The 20,697-nt window shown below is 36.1% G+C and overlaps 1 protein-coding gene across 1 annotated transcript in view; it reads right to left on the reverse strand.

Annotated features, from left to right (window-relative positions):
• Positions 1-704: 704 nt before the first annotated feature.
• The window catches only part of LOC123532056 (PR domain-containing protein 11-like), a 41,963-nt gene continuing 21,970 nt past the window's right edge, over positions 705-20,697 (reverse strand). The window contains exons 4-7 of the mRNA XM_053517979.1: positions 5,109-5,188; positions 2,082-2,279; positions 1,425-1,563; positions 705-886 (exon numbers count right to left, since the gene is read on the reverse strand). Coding sequence (XP_053373954.1) covers positions 705-886; positions 1,425-1,563; positions 2,082-2,279; positions 5,109-5,188 — 599 coding nt within the window. The remainder of the gene's footprint in view (positions 887-1,424; positions 1,564-2,081; positions 2,280-5,108; positions 5,189-20,697) is intronic.

The raw sequence follows: 20,697 nt of genomic DNA on the forward strand, positions 1-20,697 counted from the left end.
ACACATGGTCTGAATTAATTTTAAGCAAATTATGAACAAAGGGCAAAGGTAAGGTTTTTATCTTATATAGGCCCTAGTGTCATGGTCAACCATTTTGAACTTTGAACATTTACCTGAAATACACATTCCTGCTCTAAAAATGGTTTCCGTGTACGAAGCACGTGTTTTTTTCACAAACGTTTTTTGTCAGCAGAAGGGCGACCTTCATATCTTGCTGCAAAACCACCGAATTCCAGCTGTTTAGTAAATAATGATAAAAGCTAATTGAAATAGATTTTTTAAATACCGTATTAACGTCGAATGTTGTTCAAAAAAATTTATTTATTTATAAGTGTTTTGCTTAAGAAATTATAGATTATACATGTATGATATAATTATCTCAATTTGTGATTTGTCGTTGAAAAAACATGTTTCGAGTTTAGATGCGAAGGAAATTTTACACGAGCGCACATCAAAGACAGAAAAATGTTTTTATTCAGAGCAAAACATTAAAATAGAGAAGTGATCAGTACTTATTCCATTCTAAAACCCTTACCAAGGGTTTTTTTAAATTGGACATCTTTTACGACACCATCAAATTTTTTTCTTTTTTTCTCTTGGTTTCTTTTTTTGCGATTGACGCCATAACTGGACTCAGAAAATGTTTTCTTTTTTAATAGGAAAAAAAATCGGGCGGTCAGAATGTTATTTGCTACGTTTTGCAACTACATTTGAATAATTAAAAATAAAACTGTTGATTCAGAATCTATATATTTACGGTATGAGAAATAGTATCTCGGAGGCTCGAATTCCTCTATTTTGAGATAATCTCCGTAATTTTCGCCATACCAAATTAGCATTTCGGTTCCAGGTTGTATAGACTTAAATACTTGATAAAACATTTCTCCTGAAAAAAAGACACGTGTTTTTTGTACTACAAAATTCTAAATCTTGGGACAAAAAAACATAAAAATTAATAATCTATGAAAATTTAAAAAAAATGATATGTTATAAGGAGAACTACAAAAATTCAATTAATGCACCTTTTCGTTTTAAATGATAAAATGGACAACACCTATCAAAGTTCAATCATAGTTGGTCTTTTAAATCCTCAAGATTAAAAACGTAAACAGAACTGATTGTATTTTAAAAGCCGACCGGGGCGTATAAGTCACTATGTATATATACCCTTCTTCGATGAGCTGTAAAATAGTATGTATCATTATTCCCAAATAAAATGAAAGTAAGATGAATATATATTTGTATTTGCCTTTTTTTCTCATAATATTGTTAATGGCAAAGAATACTGCCAATTTGCTATAAATAAATAAGTAAACTTTTTTCCATTTTCCATGTATACGGAACACGATCTGGTTATTTTTATGTTGACCATTAAGGTATCTCAACAAGTTAGACAAAGCGATGATTTTGGCATCTATTCGTACCTTTAAATTGAAAAGCAACAACATTTTCCATGGCTATTGTTGTAGGGGTGTTAAAATATCTCAACCAGTTTGACAGAGAGACGTCTTTGGCATCTATCCATACAATGTCAGCTCGATCTTCTCCATCACGTGGCTGTATCTGTATATATGGACAAAATACCATTTATTTGTTTTTGTATATTTTACACATCGATGTGTTCGTATAGCACGAATTATTATATAATTATACATTTTAAAAAAAAAATTTGCAGCCTTTATACAAAACTCAACAGTAAACTTGAACCATAATCGTTTCTCCGATTTTGATAGAACTTGTGAACGAGCTTTGCTATATTAGAAGCCTGTGGCTTGTAAGAATTTTTCTCAAGTTCCATTAGCAATTACTAGAAATGTAATACTTTTTTTTCTAAAGCAGACGACTGTTTCCCGCCGTTTCTGACATCAATGGCTGTAAGTAGATAGCCATTAGTCTAATTCATTGACAAAGTTTTCTCTATTCATTTTTTTCTTTCTTTTTCTGTCCGAGAGGTTTGCACACGTGGTCGGACAGCTACTTAGTAATTACAAAAATATAATTATATCCCTAGTAAATGCTGCGATAACGCCAATATTTTACTATAAACTTGTAAAATACAATCATGAAAGAACTAAATTCACCATCCAACTATATCCGGAAGCCACGGCGGTCTCTTCTTCCTGGTCAAAAGTACCTTTGAATGGACCAAACACGGTGTTTCGTTCAATGTAAATATTTGTAAAAACCCCTAAACCAGCTTCTGGTAAAGTTGATGATTTTATCTCAAATCCATCTGGAATGCTGTTAAACGCTCTCCTCGGGTCGTAACAAGCAGGCGTCTGTAAACATTAAGTGTATTTTGACGTTACCCCTCATTGTTGGCGGTACATTAGCGTAACGGACGTATCGTCGTTTTTTAGCCGTTTAGACTTTAAAGGGATTACTTGGGGGGGTTTGGACTACAGTTTTCAAATCATGTCGTTTCGATACTTAAGGAAATATTTTATTAGATATTATATAAATTTCTTCAATATAATTTTATCAGCCAGTGAATTATTATTGCCGGTGTTCAGATACAATGTAATACATATACATTATTTATATATATATAACGTTATTGGCATGTTCTTGCAAAACCTCTGTTCTTGTCACTTTTCGGGGGTGTTTAATTTAGTTTAATCATATTTTATTGTACATATATACAGAAACACAAACAACAATCACATATATCAAATATGTCATATATACAAATGGGTTGGGCCAAAAGTTATGACAACATTATATTGGCTCTTCCCAGGGTTGTCACGCTATACATTGCAAAAGTAATGTGTTTTTATGTCACACTTGTACATATATATATATATATATACATACATAAATATAGTAATTTATGATTGCTAAAGCTTTTCAGTAATTAAAGAGGTTTCGCATTTTTTAGAAAAAAGCAGATGTTATATAGAAGTAAGATCAATGATGAAAAGCAGATAAGGAAAACATAAACAAAAGAAAAACATCAAATATAGAGCTATTGCTTCTATTCTTTTGTTGCTGCCAACCACAAAGCCACCACTCTGTTATATGTCAATGTCAACAGTGACGACAGTTAAAAAAATAAATCAAATCAAATAAAAAAATATTTATTGTCGGAGAGATTTCTGCAAGTTAACATAAGCTATGTAAAGCTTTTTACCCCACACAAAAGTGAACAACAGTAATCAATATTTATATCATATTGAACAAGTATCAAATCTTTTACTTTCCTTTATGTATTTATGAACTTCTTTAAAAGTTTTCATTTTGTTCTTCTGTTAAGAATCTATCCAATAAAAATTTTCTTTGCACAAGGGATGGAACTGGCTGGTATTGATGAAAAGTGTTCGCCTTTGAGGCTTGTATCTGTTACATGTATAAAAGAAATGTTCAACATTTTCAAGCTCAGCACCGCATTTACATGATGAACTGGGCACAAGATAGTTATTATATAAATCTGAGTTGAGGTTACTGCGTTATTTCTAATTCTACAGTGATGAATTGTCTGTATTCTTTCACCTTTGAGATAAAATGTAGGGACGACGGGAGGTTGAAAGCTTCTTTAAGACTTCTTTTAAAAACCTGCTAAAGATTGAGATTCGCGTATATCCATAGGTAGTTCATTCTAAAGTTTTAGAGAAGACGGAATTACAGATTTCGAATAAATGTCGGTTCTTCTTACAACTGCTGCATAATCCATATTATTTCTTAGCCAGTAACGATTTTCGACAGCTAAATCTACAGAAGGGGGAAATAACTGTGCTAAATAAAGGGGAAGTAAATTATTTTTTCCTTTGTATATAAGTGTAAGTTTTTGTATTTTCCTTCTATCACTACATGACTAAGCGAAACCCAGCCTATCTCCTTAAGTAAATTCTGGATCGACACTGATCTTGCGAGACCTGTTACAACACGAGCAGCTCCATATTGTAAATTTTCAAGTGTTTGTTTTTCATATTCCGTACAATTATCCTATACTAATGACGCGTATTTGAGATGAGGTCTTAAATATGACATATAAATTTGATTAAATGTTTTTCGCTGTAGTTTGAACTTAAGCATTTTCATACTTCCAAGTATTTTCGACGATGTCGTTACAATGTTTGTTATGTGTTGATGCCAAAATGCATCATGACTAAAAGTAACTCCAAGATGTTTATGTTACTCTACAAAATTTATCTGAACATTGTCAAAATATAAATTTGGGCGAATTCTATTAACTAATGATATGACCATAGCTTCAGTTTTTATTGGGTTAAATTTTACGAGCCATTGTTTGGACCATGATGTAATTGATTTTAGATCTTCGTTAATGGTTTGTTCCATGGAAGGAATATCGCTTGAAGATTGAGATATGGAACTGTCATCTGCAAAAAGTCTAGTAATACTAATAAGAGGTTCTGCAACAGGTGTTTAATAGGAGAGTAAAACGCGTATTAACAGAAAGATTCTCGACATCTGCATGCTACTTATATCCTGCCAATTAGTTTACTTACGTGCAAAATGAAAACCGGTAAATACATAGAGGATATCTGAATATGGAATATATCTCACCTCGAAGTGAGAAAATTTCAAATACTTTCACGCGCTCGAGTGAAAATGTGAACATTTTCTCACTTCGAGGTGAGATATATTCAATATTCAGGAAAAACAAACAAATTTTCTTTTTATTTTATGCTTAGTTACGTTGAGATGTGCATTTTGCAACAATTTTAATCTCAGCGCGGAAAACAGACGCGCGTAAACAGACATGACGCCAGACCTGTTGTGACGTTAGAAAGACGCACACAACATAAAGTTCCATTTTATTTTATTTTTTGCTGCATAACGTTATGAAATTCTTATTAAGTAAAATAATTTGAATCGAGAAATATACTATAAAGAACAAAGTGCGACTACAATTTCATCATGTTTTAAGCAATAATTTAAAATTTAACACAATGTATGAGGGGGGAGCTATATCTCTCACAGTGTGAAAATACAGATTTCATATTTTCACAGTGTGAGTGATGAGATATAAAAATATTTAACTGATAGAATAAGTATTTCATTAGTTAGCATAAAATAAAGGTGTATATCAAACAGGCCCTCGTTACTTTCATAATTAAAGACGGAATCGTATTGCAAAATCGTCATACCTTTTTATCGGGTATTATTGAGGCAAACGGTTGTACAATTTCACCATACCAGTCTTGACTTTCCTGCCATTTTGTTGTTCCTGTAAATGCAGTTGATGTTATGCAGCTGTACCTAAATAGTTATATATGTTCTGCTCCGTTTCACCTGGCTAAAACATACATGAACATATAAAATTCCCGTATGTAAAGGATGTTTACACTTACCATTTCTTCAACACATTCAATTTATCACCATGACGGGCATGCATTTAGATCTACACCATGACATTTTCTTTAGTTACACCGACACTATTTGTAAGATTCTTTTGCTGGTTGTAGTTGCAGAGGGGAATATCCGGTCTCGAGGGTAGCTGTTTGCGGCGGTAACGAGGCTATGCCGAGTTACCGCGTAAACAGTTAATCGAGAGCCGGATATTCCCATCGGCATCTACAGCCAGTGATAGAATCTTTTTCTTGCATACCATATTCAAGAAATAATAGTAAAAATAAAACCAAACAAACGACTTTCTTTTTAGAACTATTATCATAAAAGCAGCGTATTTAAATAAAGCGCAGGAAATCAACGTCGGTAAACAGGAAAGACGTCATGACGTTTCAAAGACAAATAACAATGTTTAGTTCCGGTTTTGTTTTATCATTTGAAGAGTATCGTTATGTATTTAAAAAAAAAACTTGCGATTTTTGAATCGAGAAATATACTGTTAGGAACAAAGAGGAATTATCAAGGTATTGGATTTGATTTTTATTCCGTTTTATGAAATAAAATGGAGTTTTCCAGCACCGGTGAAAATACAGGAAATCTCCGTCCTGTATGCAAAAAATAGGTTATACAGTATGGCGACTTTTAAGCTTTTTTTTTTTTTTAGTGGAGGGAGCCCCTTGATACCCTTCCGGATATTATTTCAGGCACGAGTAGAACCACCGACCTTCCGGAAGGCAGCTTGACGGCTTCTTTACATGAAATAAGAAGTATCTTTAAAAAAGATACATGGCCGCATTAGTCAATAAACACGTTAAGCTACGAAACGTGCATGCATTCTGCACTGTTTCGTACGATCAGGCATTTATAAAGCAAAACAAAATGTAGTTTTTGAAGTAAAATTTTCATGTTTTATGTAGAACATATTTTACAGAACACATATTTTACATCATAATTATATTAATCATAATCTAGGAAACTTTCATTAGCAATACGCGCAGAATGGCTTCCAACGTTTTTGTATATAAACGTGCCGAAATTGTACGTCGCTATGGTGATGACACTTTACCCTGTAGTTAATACCGTTAACTGCTTACCTTTAGAACAATTAATGGTCACAAATTGATATGAATCGGTTTCAGATAGCTTTGTTTACAATAGGTGCGAATCGCTGGTTATCAAAAAAATAACAAACATCACTTGATCTTATATCTCAGATTACAATCAAAGACGATCACAGCTGTATTTGAGTAAAGAAAAATACCGGAAAGTGTAGAAAAAAGTCATATTAACGTAAATCAAATACAAATATCTTTATTTCACTCAGGTCAAGGTACTGACAACATGAGGCAAACAATTGTTAACAAATTTCAAGGCTCGTAGTGTAAAAAGGCTTTTTAACACAACTCCATAACTCAAATGCTTTTGAAGAACTTAAAATGCTTTCGTTAAATGTATGTGGCCTGAAATCGAAATTGATTTGTCCAGAGTTTATTGATCTTTAAACCAGTATAGTATAATAGGTTTGCAAGAAACAAAATGTTGTGACTTAGATTTTGTAAATGTACCGGGCTTTGATATTTTTATGAAAAACAGAATTTCTACCAGAAGACGTAAATCTGGTGGCATTGCTTTACTTATTAGAAAGGATATTTCTAAATATATTTCTGTAAAAGAGACAGATAATAAACTGGTTTTATGGTTTACAATTTCAAAAACGTTGTTAAAAACAGAAAAAGATGTAGTTTGTGGCATTGTTTATGTACCACCAGAGTACTCAGAATATTCTACAGAAGACCCTTTCAGAAATCCAAAGTGATGTTAACAAGTTTGCACAGAAAAATGGGCTGTATTGTTTATTTGGAGATTTTTAAATTTCCCGAACTAAATGTCTTCAGGATATATCATTTGTAGATACTGAATTTTTTGAAAGTCAAAATTTTGGGAAAAAATATGCTTAGAATATAACCTCGAAATGATATGTTTGACAGGTCTTCAAATGTAAATAAAGTACGTGTAAATAACGATAAATCCTCAAATAATTATGGGGATCAATTTCTTTAGTTTTTGAAACTTAATATTTTTTACATTTTAAATGGGAGACAAATAGGGACTTCCCGGGAAAAAACCCCATTAAAAGGGACAAGTGTTGTTGACTACTTTGTTTGTAACTCTAATCTTTTTAAAAATGTGTTTTCAAATGCGAGTATTAGACTTCTGCCCATTGTTATCAGATGTTCATAACCAGTTGAACTAAACTTAACATTTAACATAATAAAAGCAGCTACGAACATGATGAGGAACAATTGTTTTGTTAACTATGGGATAGAACAAAAGCAAACGAATTTGTAGATAAAATTGATGTACAAAAACTGCAAATTTAAAAAGAAACACTTGATAATCTTACCTAAAAAATGAATTTTACAAAAGAGAATGTAGACGAAATAGTCAGTGACATATTTATCACTGTTTTTAAATACATCTAGCGAAACTTTTGGATATACAAAGGTAAACAAAAAATCATACACGGGTAATTCTAAAAAAACTTCTTGGTTAGGACCAAAGGCAAGAAAAGGGTAGAAAGAACTTTCACACGGCAAAGTATCTTTATAAATTAAGAAAGAATAACGAAACACAAGGAGATTCTAAACGAAAAGCTAAAATTTACAAACATACATTAAACCAATTCTATAATAAAGACAAACGTTCAAGTATTAAGAAATTACGGAATGTTAAAAGTAAAGACCCACGAAATACTGGAACATCCTAAATGGAAATCCAACACAGAAAAGTTGAAGCTGACTTGTCAGATCTTTATAATTTCTTCCAAAAATGTAAATAACAGCGATGATGAAAATAATGGTACTGTAATAATAATAAAAATAATAATAATAAAATAAGATAATAATAATAATAATAATAATAAAATAATGTGAAAATGAAATAAACGAAGAAATAAAAGTTCCCATTACTGAAAATGAAATAATGGCAGCAATAAAACTTTAAAAAATAAGAAAGCAAGTGGTTAAGATAAAATTGTAAATGAACAAAAAAAGCATCTTTACCATTGATGAAAAATAAAATATGTTAAAACTCTTTAATCTAAATTTATGAAACTGGTTTTAATCCCAGAAATTTGGAAAATAGGTATTATCAACCCAATATATAAAAATAAGGGCGACATAACTAAACCTGAAAATTATAGGCCCATAACATTGTTAAGCTGTCTAGGGAAAGTTTTTACCAGAATTTAAATAAAAGAATTATTGATATGTTGAATCTTATAACATTTTAAACAATATACAAGCGGGTTTTAGAAAAGGTTTCTCAACAGAAAACATTTTTTCGTCTTACACCAATTATTCAATATCTAAATATAACAAGAGAAAATTATTCTGCTCATTATTGACTTAAAACAAACTTTCGACACGGTCTGAGAAATGGTTTATGGGAAAAATTAATGAATACCAAAATCAACGGAAAGTGTCTCCAAGCATCAGAAAAAATGTATAATGATATAAAACCTGTGTTAGAGTAAAAATTTAAAATTTCTAACTTTTTTTCTCCCGTAATATTGGAGTTCGGGCAAGGGGAAAATTTATCACCTTTGCTTTTTCACTATTTTAAACGATCTAAAGGACTTTTTTTTTAAAATAATAGTAATGTACGAGGAATAACAATTCAAATGAACAAAATACAAATGAACTGTTTAATCTCTTAAAAATCTTTATTTTACTTTACGCTGAGGGTACAGTAATATTGGGAGAAACAGCAAATGACTTACAGGGAAACATTAAATAAATTTCGAACAATACTGTGTACTTGGAAACTTAAGGTAAAAAACCTCAAAACGAAAATTGTTTTTTGCTAAAGGCAGACAACCTATATATAATTTACTTTTAAAAATGAAACCCCAGAGGTCGTGAATGAATATAAATATCTTGGTCTGTATTTTAATAGAAGTGGTCTTTTCTTAGTTGTAAAAAAACATATTCAAAAAGCAACTAGGGCTATGTATAGTCTTATTAAAAAATTTCCGTCGTCTTAACCTTCCAGTAGATTACAAATAGATTTTTTAACAGAAATAACAGACCTATTTTACTTTAGGGAAACTGAAATATGGGGTTTTGGTAAACTAATTTAAAAGAGCGTGTACAAATTTAAAAATTTTTAAATAATGTATTAAAATTTAAAAAAGGGTTTTCCCTAATTATTTTGTTTATGGTGAAACGGGATGTATGCCATTGTCAATGATATAGAAGAAAAAATAATTTCGTTTTGGTCAAGGCTCTGTGTAATGAAGGTGGAGACACCCAACAAATATCAACTGCGTTCATAAAAATATTTTTTCAATCAAAGAACCATACCTATTTAAATGCTTAAAATAAAGTACCCATGGTTATACAATGTTCGATCTATTTTGATTAAATGCGGCCTTGTTGATATATGGGACAGATCAAAATTTTCCGAAAGCAAAATGGTTAAAGATAACCAAAAAAAAAACTACAGGGTTTATTCTTAAATAATTGGGATTTTTTAGTTGAAAATTCAAGCAAAAAGCACATTCTACAGAGTATTTAAGAAAAACTTTTGGTATTTAACCTTATTTATCCAAACTACAACCCCCTCTATTATATAATTTTATTAAATTTAGAACAAGGAATCACCGCTTACCTATTGAAACGGGAAACTGGTCAAGAATACCAATAAATGAAAGAACTTGTAACTCATGTAGAAACAGAAGTGGGAATGAATTTCATTATTTAATTAGAAAAATTAATGTGTACTAACAACAAATCAGAATTTTTGAAGCTTTGTAAGTTTGTAAAGGTTATCCTACGAATTGCTAGAAATTAGAATGTATCTTTTCTCCATTTACAGATTATTATTTCTATTAATATGAATTGTGGCATATATCATGTGTTTAATATTAATTGTTTATAACTGATGTACTGTACTTTGATGTGTTTATATATGGTAGCCTCGTTAAAAGATCATTTTGTCTATTGTAAATTCCTCATATTTGCATGTGTGTACATGTATTGAGAGAATAAACGAGATGTTCTGTTCTGTTCTGTTCTGTTCTGTTCTGTTCTGTTCATAACAATAAAAAAAAAAAAAAAAAAACAGACACCGGGAGGGTACCGAAGAATCAACAAAATAATAATGAAACTTTACACATGTACATACACACACATACACATATACATACATGCATATGAATACATGTGCACATGCACACACCTATACATGCAAAGGCATTTGGTCATTACATAAATGTATCAACAATTCCTTTATAAACTATTTTGTTATACTCTGGGATAGTGTGGCAGTTTATGTTCATAAACATATCAATACAATGAATATTTGGTCTTTTATAATATTTAGCTTTAAGATATTTTTTTTCTTTTGGTGATCAAAAACCTACATTCAAAAAGATAGCGAAATTCAATCACATATTGAAGAATTACATAGCGTACAATTTCTCAAACTAAGCTCTACACCATGCCAAGATCCAGTTTCAATGGGTAATTTATGGTTTCGTGTAACCTGTATCATATATCTAAATAACTTTGACTGTGTGTTTATGATATACTTCTCAAACTCGATTTTAACAATTTATAATTTCTACATTTACTAAAAGTTTGTAAACTTGGATACCATTGGTTTAAAAACAGATCTGATAGTTTTTGCTTGACTGCTGCAATCAGGCATTTTGAATTTGGAAACATATATATATTCCAAACATTGTTCATTCCACATTTGAAAAGTATATCCTTAATACATTTTATCCATTGAAATCTACTATTTGGCTGTATCACTGCAAAGTTACAGCTATAAGGTGCAAAATTATACATAACATGTAATTTTGTGTCCTCTCTGTAACTCTTGGACGCCTTGAAGGATTTCGAAGAAACTTGACATAAATGTTCACCACATCGAGACGATGTGCAGAGCGCATGTTTGGATGGCTTGCTTCAAGGTCAAGGTCACACTTGGAGGTCAAAAATCATATGTATTTGTTTCGTGTCCGCCCTCTAACTCTTGAACTGCTTGAAGGATTTCAAGGAACTTGGCACAAACGTACAGCACATCGAGACGACGTGCAGAGCGTATCTTACGGATGGCTTGCTTCAAGGTCAAGGTCACTGTTAGGGGTCAAAGGTCATATGACTTTGTTTTGTGTGTATATTGCTCTGCATTGCGTTTATTTAGCTCACCTGTCACATAGTGACAAGGTGAGCTTTTGTGATCACCCTTCGACCGTCGTCCGTCGTTAGTCCGTCCGTGCGTCCGTGCGTCAACAATTTTTTGTCTGCACAATAGTGGTTTCATTTATGATTTTATTTTAACCAAACTTGCACACTACTTGTATCACCATAAGATCACGGTTCCTTTCTTGAACTGGCCAGATCCCATTATGGGTTCCAGAGTTATGGCCCCTGAAAGGGCCAAAATTAGCTATTTTGACCTTGTCTGCACAATAGCAGCTTTATTTATGATTTGATTTTTACCAAACTGGCACACAACTTGTATCACCATAAGATCTTGGTTCCTTTCTTGAACCGGCCAGATTCCATTATGGGTTCCAGAATTATGGCCCCTGAAAGGGCCAGAATTAGGTATTTTGACCTTGTCTGCACAATAGCACTATAAATAGCTTATTTTTAGTAACTTTTTATTATTGGCCGTAGGGAAAAACCGAGACCACTTTTCTGTGAAACAACATGGATGGTACCTCGTATTTTTAGGTGTATTTTGACATATTGTAATATGAGGTTCATCTGTGCAAGAAGTCCATGGCACAAAATCAGAATGCACTTCGGATATTCAGATTCCCTCCCACCCACATTTTTTTGAAGCAGCACCGAGCGGGGTCGAACCACAGGCAGAATAGTGCTGTCAGAATGTTTACCTGGATTCCATCTCTAACTGCCATGCTTGACCTTTGAGTTCACAGTATTTGGACATGTTGGATATGTCACATTAAATTATGTCATTCAATTTGATGACAATCGTAAGGACGTATTAATTTGCTGTTGTAGTTCATTCCTGATACTCTATATCACCAATACATAAGAAAATATCTCGTGTTACGTTTCTAGGAACCAGGAAGTAAAATCAAACATGAGACCTAAACACACTTTATGCACATTGCATACTCATACCACGCGATATATGGACCAGGAAACATACACCTACTTATAGAAGAAGATCCTCATCGATGTTGTATCATCCATATTTTCAATTATAAGCAAATATTCCTTATTTTCATTCATTGTTGACTTGAAGGTTTCCATTTTAGTTGGCGCATGGATATTTTTATCACATCGCGAAAAACACTATTAATGACTGATGTCACACCACTAAATCTTTAGGTTAGGCAGTACTAAGTATTTAGGGGCCTCCTTAGACCCCTATTTTCGTCTGTTAGGCTGTTCTTTTCAGTATCCAGTTAAGCGCACTAGGTTTGTGCGACGCGGTGGGATGAAGAGGTAAAGCGGGCTGAACGGCTTTTCATTGGATGACTGGAACTGATCTCCTGCGGTTTTCCCATCTCTGCAAGCTGATTGGAGGGAGTACCACCGTGATGCGCGAGTCTCCCTTAGATACGAGTTTGGGAGCGGGGAAATTTGAATATAGTCAGCCGCACAGGGCAATCAGGAGCTTTTCTCATTCGGACTTTGAACAAACATCATTAAACTAAATTCTTTCAAACTTTTATTTAAACTTCTATTTATTTACAAATACAGTACTAGCAAAGTATTTAATAGTATTAAATACTGTTATTAACCCTAATTTTTACTGAAATTTCACTGGACTTGCGATGGGACAGGAGATGTAAATATTAACTTTATTATTTGCTTAAACATTGGAAGGATCTTTACTTAAACTTTTCCAAAGCTTGTTATTGGAACTCGGATTAACATTTTGAAGCTTTGTTTAATAAGTAAAAAAAACGTTTCTAAAGTAATCATATCGTTTGTGAATCTTTATACTAAATAAAATAAATTCTCTATCTTAAAGTTGAAACTTAGTTTGGTTTTAGTCATCCACGCACAGGATTAGGTTGGCCCTTATTCATACTGCACTTGCAGAGCGGCGTTTTCTTCACACTGGTGTCAGAAGAGTAGGATTTTGATATATTTTCGAAATTACGGACCTTTACTCGGACATTTTGGACATCTGATCGGCGTCGCACACCCGTGCGACAACAGACGGCTGACCACTGACAAGGCCTTTGGCGACTGGATACTTCGGAAAACTTGGTCTAGACAGGGGACTTGTCTAGAAAAGGTTAAGAGGGACCAAACAGCGTCGCACACCCGTTCCGTGCCGTACACCTGTTCGGCGCCGCACACCCGTTCCGTGCCGTACACCCTTTCGGCGTCGCACACCCTTTCGACGTCGCACACCCGTTCGGCGCCGCACACCCGTTCCGTGCCGTACACCCGTTCATCGCCGCACACCCGTTCGGCGTCGCACACCCGTCCAGCGTCGCACACCCTTTCTTCTAACAGGAATTGTGGTGCTTGGAGGCTTTGGAACAGTTTGATCTAGATAGGGGACGTGTCTAGAAAAGTCCAAGAGCGACCATACAGATCAGGACACCCGTTCCACGTCACACTCTTGGTCCATTGTTTTTTTTTTATCTACAAGACATAGTAAAGTCCAGTATTTATTTTTTTTGTTTTGTTATTTAGAGAAAGCTCATATTATTTCATTTATTTAAAAGATAGCTCATATATCTTCTTATTATGGCTGAACAGCAGGATTCGGATTCAGAAGTTAATTTTAATATGAATCATCCTGGAATGGAAGACGGGGATGATGATCGTAGAGATGAGGGAGATCATGCTTACATAGCTAGGGACCGTTACTTCAGGCGCAGTGCACCAAATATTCGACCAGATCCTTACACGGGTGAAGAAGACTGGGATCTGTATCAAGCTTACTTTGATGACTGTGCAGAGCTTGCAGATTGGTCTGACAAAGAGAAGCTGTTGTACCTCGCGACTTCACTTAAAGGACAAGCAAGGCTACACTACAGTTCCCTGGCTCAACATGAGAAGCGCTCATATAGGGTACTTACTGCTAACCTGGAACAAAGGTTTGGCAATAGAAGGCAAGCAAATCGATGGTTGTCCAGGATTCAGACTAGGACTCGCCGGAAGGATGAAACTGTTGCCGACTTTGGGGATGAAATTCGGATGTACGCTCAAAAGGCATATGTGTCACTGGGCCCGGATGCACAGGAGATGTTAGCTTTAGAACATTTCTATAAGAGCTTTTCGCCGGAAATGAGGTGCAGGCTAATGGATAGAGGCTGTAGAACTGTCCGGGAAGCTGTAGAAATAGTTGAACGCTATGAAGACGTGCTGGGTAGGGCAAACACATCTGTCGGGACGATAAGGGGTGTAGCTATGGAGAGGTCAAAGGACGAGAAACCTGCTGAATCTAGAGATATGTTAGACATGAAGACACTAACATCAGCCATTCAGAAGATAGAAGCACGCCTGGATAAACTTGAAGCTGCTGGCAAGACACCAGTTGCAGACAAAACATGTTTCACGTGTGGGGCAAGGGGTCATTTTTGGAGACAATGTCCACAAAAGAATAGACACCAAACATGCCTCGCCCTAGGAACCAGGAAAACTTCAAGCCGTCATCTCGTTAGGTCGTGAGATGACGGAGGGGAAGTTGAAGGGAAATCGACCTAGTCACTATAAAGCAACACTAGAGCAGAATGCAACACCACCAAGAATAGGTAAAGTGGGAAGCACAGAGTATTCTTGGGATAATGGATTGTATGTTCATGGTAAAATGAACGACGTAGATATACACTTTTTGTTGGATAGTGGGTCCACTGCAACCCTGATATCTAGAGAGACATTCGAGACATGTGGAGGAGAAGAAATATACCCACTGCATATGACAGATATCAACGTAAATTCAGTTGATGGAACAAACATCACTATGTATGGCTTAACAGAAGCGGACATTGATTTTGGAAGTTTTAAAGCACGAACCACTATTATAGTATGTGACATATCTCTACCCGGACTATTAGGACAGGACTTCATTATGAAAAAACATAGTTCAATGGAATCTGGAGAGAATGGAACTTAATACAAAAGATGGATATGCAATTCAATGTGAAACAAAGGAGTCTATTGATAGAGTGTGTCGTGTAACTGTCGGAGGGGAAATAGAGATACCTGCTAAAACCTGCATGCTGGTGCCAGTTAAAATACCAAGCTCAGAATTCTTACCAGAAGTCGCATTTGAAGGTGAGATGGAAACTCATCAATTGAATGACATGATGGTCATCAAGGGAATACTGGACCCGCATTGTAACGAATTATTTATAGGGGTTATAAACGAAACTGAAGATACTTATACAATTAAGAGGGTAAAGAAATTGGTCGTTGTCATCCAATATTTGAAGATAGATTTACGATGGATAGAGTCAGTGGAAAATCGGAAATGTGTTCAGTCGTGACAGACACTTTTCACGGAAATATGAAGAAGTCTGCGCAAGATTCTATGCCAGAACACATGAAATCAATGTTTGACTTAGGAAAAGAGCATTTGGAGGATGCTGATAGAGAGAAGTTTGCAACCTTACTAAGTAATTATCAGGACGTTTTTGCAAAAGATTCAGGCGATCTAGGATGCACCAACATGGTGAAACATAAAATAAACACAAGGGACTCGTATCCAATTCGACAACCAGCAAGGAGGCAACCATATGGGAAACGCGAAACTGAGAAGGAGGAGGTAGAAAAGATGTTAGAAAAAGGTGTTATAGAGCCATCCAATAGTCCTTGGTCATCTCCCGTAGTGTTGGTCTCAAAGAAAGACGGTTCTACTAGGTTTTGTATCGACTACCGTAAGCTTAATGAAGTGACAGTCCAAGATGCTTACCCCATACCCAGAGTCGATGATTGCCTTGATGCCTTGTCAGGATCTAAATGGTTCAATACGATGGATCTCTGTAGCGGATTCTGGCAAATAGAGATGGAGGAAGATGACAAGTTGAAAACAGCTTTCTCAACAAGTGGGCAAGGACTGTTTCACTTCCGGGTCATGCCATTTGGGCTTGTAAATGCTCCATCCACCTTTCAAAGGCTAATGGAAACCGTTCTAAGAGGGATACAATGGGTCGAGTCTTTATTATATATGGATGATATCATAACTCCAGGCAATTCTGTGGACCAATGTCTCGAACGACTAGAGCATGTTCTCCAACGGTTGCGGGAGGCGAGGCTGAAGCTTAAGCCATCCAAATGCATCTTCTTCCAAAAATCGGCACATTTCCTTGGGCATGTTGTTTCGGAGGAAGGAATAGAAACAGACCCAGAAAAGATCAAAGCTGTTAAGGGCTGGCCAACACCGAAGAACAGTAAGGAAGTGCGTAGCTTTCTTGGACTGGCCTCTTATTATAGGAAGTTTGTTTTAGGATTTTCCGAGGTTGCAAGACCGTTGCACAAACTTTGTGAGAAAAGCAATAGATTCAATTGGACAGAAGAATGCCAGAAGTCTTTTGATACACTCAAATGTGCGCTTACTACAGCACCGGTACTTGCATATCCAGTGTTAGGTTCACAATTTATACTTGACACAGATTCTTCGGATTCTGCATGTGGTGCTGTCTTGAGTCAAGTGCAAGGCGGAAAGGAAAGAGTCATTGCCTAAATGAGTAAATCGATGAACGTTCATGAACGAGCCTATTGTATAACTCGGAAGGAACTCATGGCAGTTATTACGGCATTAAAGCATTTTAATAGTTATCTTTATGGACAGGAAGTACTCTTAAGAACTGATAACGCCGCTGTCAGCTGGATGCGGACGCTAAAAGTGCCCACAGGACAGGTCGCACGATGGCTCCAAGAATTAAACACTTACAATTTGAGGGTGGTACACAGAAGTGGAAAGAGTCATTCTAATGCTGACGCTCTCTCGAGAATGCCGTGCAAATCGTGCAAACGTCAACAGGAGCTTCAGATCGACTTTGAAGCATCAACAAAACCTTTTGAGAAGACATCCGAGGAAACAATCAGAGCTATCACGAGAAGTAAGATGAATGAGGCATCATCAAGACTGTCTAGCAATCAATTTCTTTTAGATGGATGGGACCCCATCGATGTGTCGTTAAGTCAGGAGCAAGACAAGGATATTGCAAAGATCAAGATAGACTTGCAAGATGGCAAACAGCGACCAACCTGGGCAGATATTTCAGCAAATTCCTCACACCTGAAAACATTATGGAGGCAGTGGGATAGACTAGAGATAGTTGGAAATTTGCTGTACAGAAAATTTGACACAGACGACGGCGATCATTTTTACCAATTGGTAACACCCAAAGACAGACAACGTGATGTTATAAGATATCATCACGACACGCCTTGCAGTGGGCATCTCGGTATAGAAAAGACACTGGGGAAAATCAGACAAGCATTCTATTGGCCAGGGATGGTAGATACGATTAAGAGATATTGCAAAGAATGCCACGAGTGTGCAGCAGCAAAACTGTCAAGAACAGCAAATAAAGCACCCCTTGGACAGTATGTTGTTGGGGAACCGGGAGAGAGACTTATGATGGATATCCTTGGGCCGCTTCCGGTGACCACTTCCGGTAATAAGTACATCCTCGTAATGGCTGACTGGTTTACTAAGTGGACGGAAAGCGTAGCTATACCAAATATAGAATCAAAAACGGTTGTCAGGGCCCTTGTTGACACATACATAACGAGATATGGTGTGCCGCTGCAGATATACACTGACCAGGGGAAGTGCTTCGAGTCACGACTTATGGAGGAATTATGTGAACTTTTGGACATTGAGAAAACACATGCTACGTCTCTTCGGCCGCAGGCCAACGGTTTAGTGGAAGTCTTTAATAAGACACTGATATCGATGCTTAAATCGTACTGTAGCTCGCAGATTGATTGCTGGGATAGATACCTTCAAATGGTGATGATGGCATACCGAAGCTCTCCTCACAGTAGTTTAAAGCTTAGTGCAAACAAGATGGTCCTGGGCCGCGAGGTAACGCTGCCAATGCAAGCAGTTGTGGGACGACCTAAGGCGCAGATGGAGTTTGCAGACTCCAGTGAATATGTAATGGACCTTGAAGACAAACTGAAGAAGTGTCATGACTTAGCGAGGGTGAACTTGAGGGTCGCTGCAAGGTATCAGAAGAAGCACTATGACAGTAAGTCTCGGAAACGGAAAGGTTACATCAAAGAGCAGCTAGTTTGGCTGCATGATCCTACAAGGAAAGTGGGAATCAGCTCTAAATTGGTGAATAAATGGAAGGGGCCGTTTCTAGTAACAAAGACCGTGGATGATTTGGTATGTATGGTGAAGAGAACGTGCAAAGGAAAACCAAAAGCCTACCATGTTGACAGATTGTATCCATACTATGGGAATAAGGTGCCTAACTGGATACGTAAGGAGCGACAATGTTAGCAAATATGTCTGAATTTCAATTGGAAATGTAACATGTAACGTTGGACGATAACCCTTGTACTGTCAATGATGTTTAATAAACAATGCAAATGTACCTGTTGTCTTATTTATATGAAGTAAACCAGAGTATTTAGTATAACAATAACAAGTGTAAATGAGTGAAACAACAAGAGTAAATGTATAACAACAACAATAGTAAAAGTGTAACAATATTGAATGTAAACATGTGTAAATGTGTAACAATAAAACAAAGTGCTCAACACCTGTGTAAAATGACTTGTTCTTTCTTTCTACAGGATATATATACCAGAAGACAAAACTGTTCGGTTTTGAAAGTTCCTCGCATATTTTTTTTTTTTTGAGATTCGGGTAAATATTCCTCGTGACTCCTGTGGGTGGCAACGTCTTTTTAATCTTTTCTTTGTCACTAACAAAACTAATAAATTATAAACATGGAAACTCGGGAAAATACTAACATGACTAACACGACCATTTATTTTTAGGTTTGATTGCACACTTTGCGACGGTATGTTCCGGACATGGGGTGCTCTGAAACAGCATATGATTGGTCCTGCACACAGAGTGCTTACAGTTTTATGTCCATGGTGTTTTGGCGTGGAAAAACCCTATACAAGGGTCAACGACCTAGAATCTCACGTGAGGACTGCTCACAATGATTTGCCATGGAAGTCCAGGGAAATGTTCTCCAGGCAAGCTGGATTTTACATGGCACGTAGTCCATTGGAATATGCGAAAGCAGTGGATTCTGTTACACCATACAATAGTGACCTAGCCTTCTCCATCCGACAGGAAGTTCGTACGTGGGCGGATGGGTTTGATGACAGAAAAGAACGTTTGGACAGAATTAACAGGGAATGGAAGGAGGGTGAAAAACAATCTAAAGGGAAAGAAAGAGGAAGACGGTCAATGAGTTTAGAGGAAAATGATAAAAAGAGGAAAGACAGTGGACAGTCCCAAAACAAAGACAAAGAAAACAGTGAAAAACAAAGTGAAAACGAAGGACGAAAACACATGAAAGACAATCAAACACCACATAAAACCAATGAAAAGGGAAAACCTGAAAAAAGACAAAGTACACAAACCGTTCAAGGAAGTAAAAAAAAGCTGAAGACCTCAAATAATGAAACAGATAAAGAACAAAATACGACGAAAAAGGACGAAAAAAAAATACTAGAATCACAATGAAAGGAGACTTTTATGAATTTGAATTTCCCATTGAGCTGGGGGAGGAAGAGACAGAAACATTCACAGCAAAGAAGCTGGATGAAAAGGGAGATGCACCTTTCACGCTAGATCCTGTGACAGGAGAAATACTTCCAGTTCTAAGCACGAAGACTGTCGAACGGGAATTAAATTCAGTTGAAACCAGATGTGCAGTGGATAGGATAGTAAGTATTATGGATAAGGATAACCGAGGAACAGGGAACGGCGAGATAGAAATGATAGATAAAGAAACTGGGAAAGGTGGGACAGGGATGGTAGAGAATGGGGTTCAGAATGGTAAGGTGGACACTATAGAACAGGCAAGTGGAAGCAGTGGTGTAATTACAGGGGCACAAAGGGGTGATATAAGTAGAAAGGCCAATATAAAAAGAGACATCAGACACGTGAGAGTAGGTTCAGAGGTAGATGCTGAAGACACAGATTCCACTTCGGATTCTTCAGTTTCGTCAGATTCTTCTTCGTCCGGGATTTCTTCATCTGTTACAAATAATGAAGAATCCACACTACGCCACCGAGCTTTTAAACTGTAGTCAACAGGTGTAATGCCCCTGTGCCCTCCAGCTAGGAGGATATGGTCCCGAGAAATTGACATTGACGCGTTTGAACATGAAATGACCTGGCCCCCTCGTAATTGGCGGGAACTTACCCCAGAAAATCGCCTATTTGCAA

This window comes from Mercenaria mercenaria, chromosome 11, assembly GCF_021730395.1.
Source record: "Mercenaria mercenaria strain notata chromosome 11, MADL_Memer_1, whole genome shotgun sequence".
Taxonomy (NCBI): domain Eukaryota; kingdom Metazoa; phylum Mollusca; class Bivalvia; order Venerida; family Veneridae; genus Mercenaria; species Mercenaria mercenaria.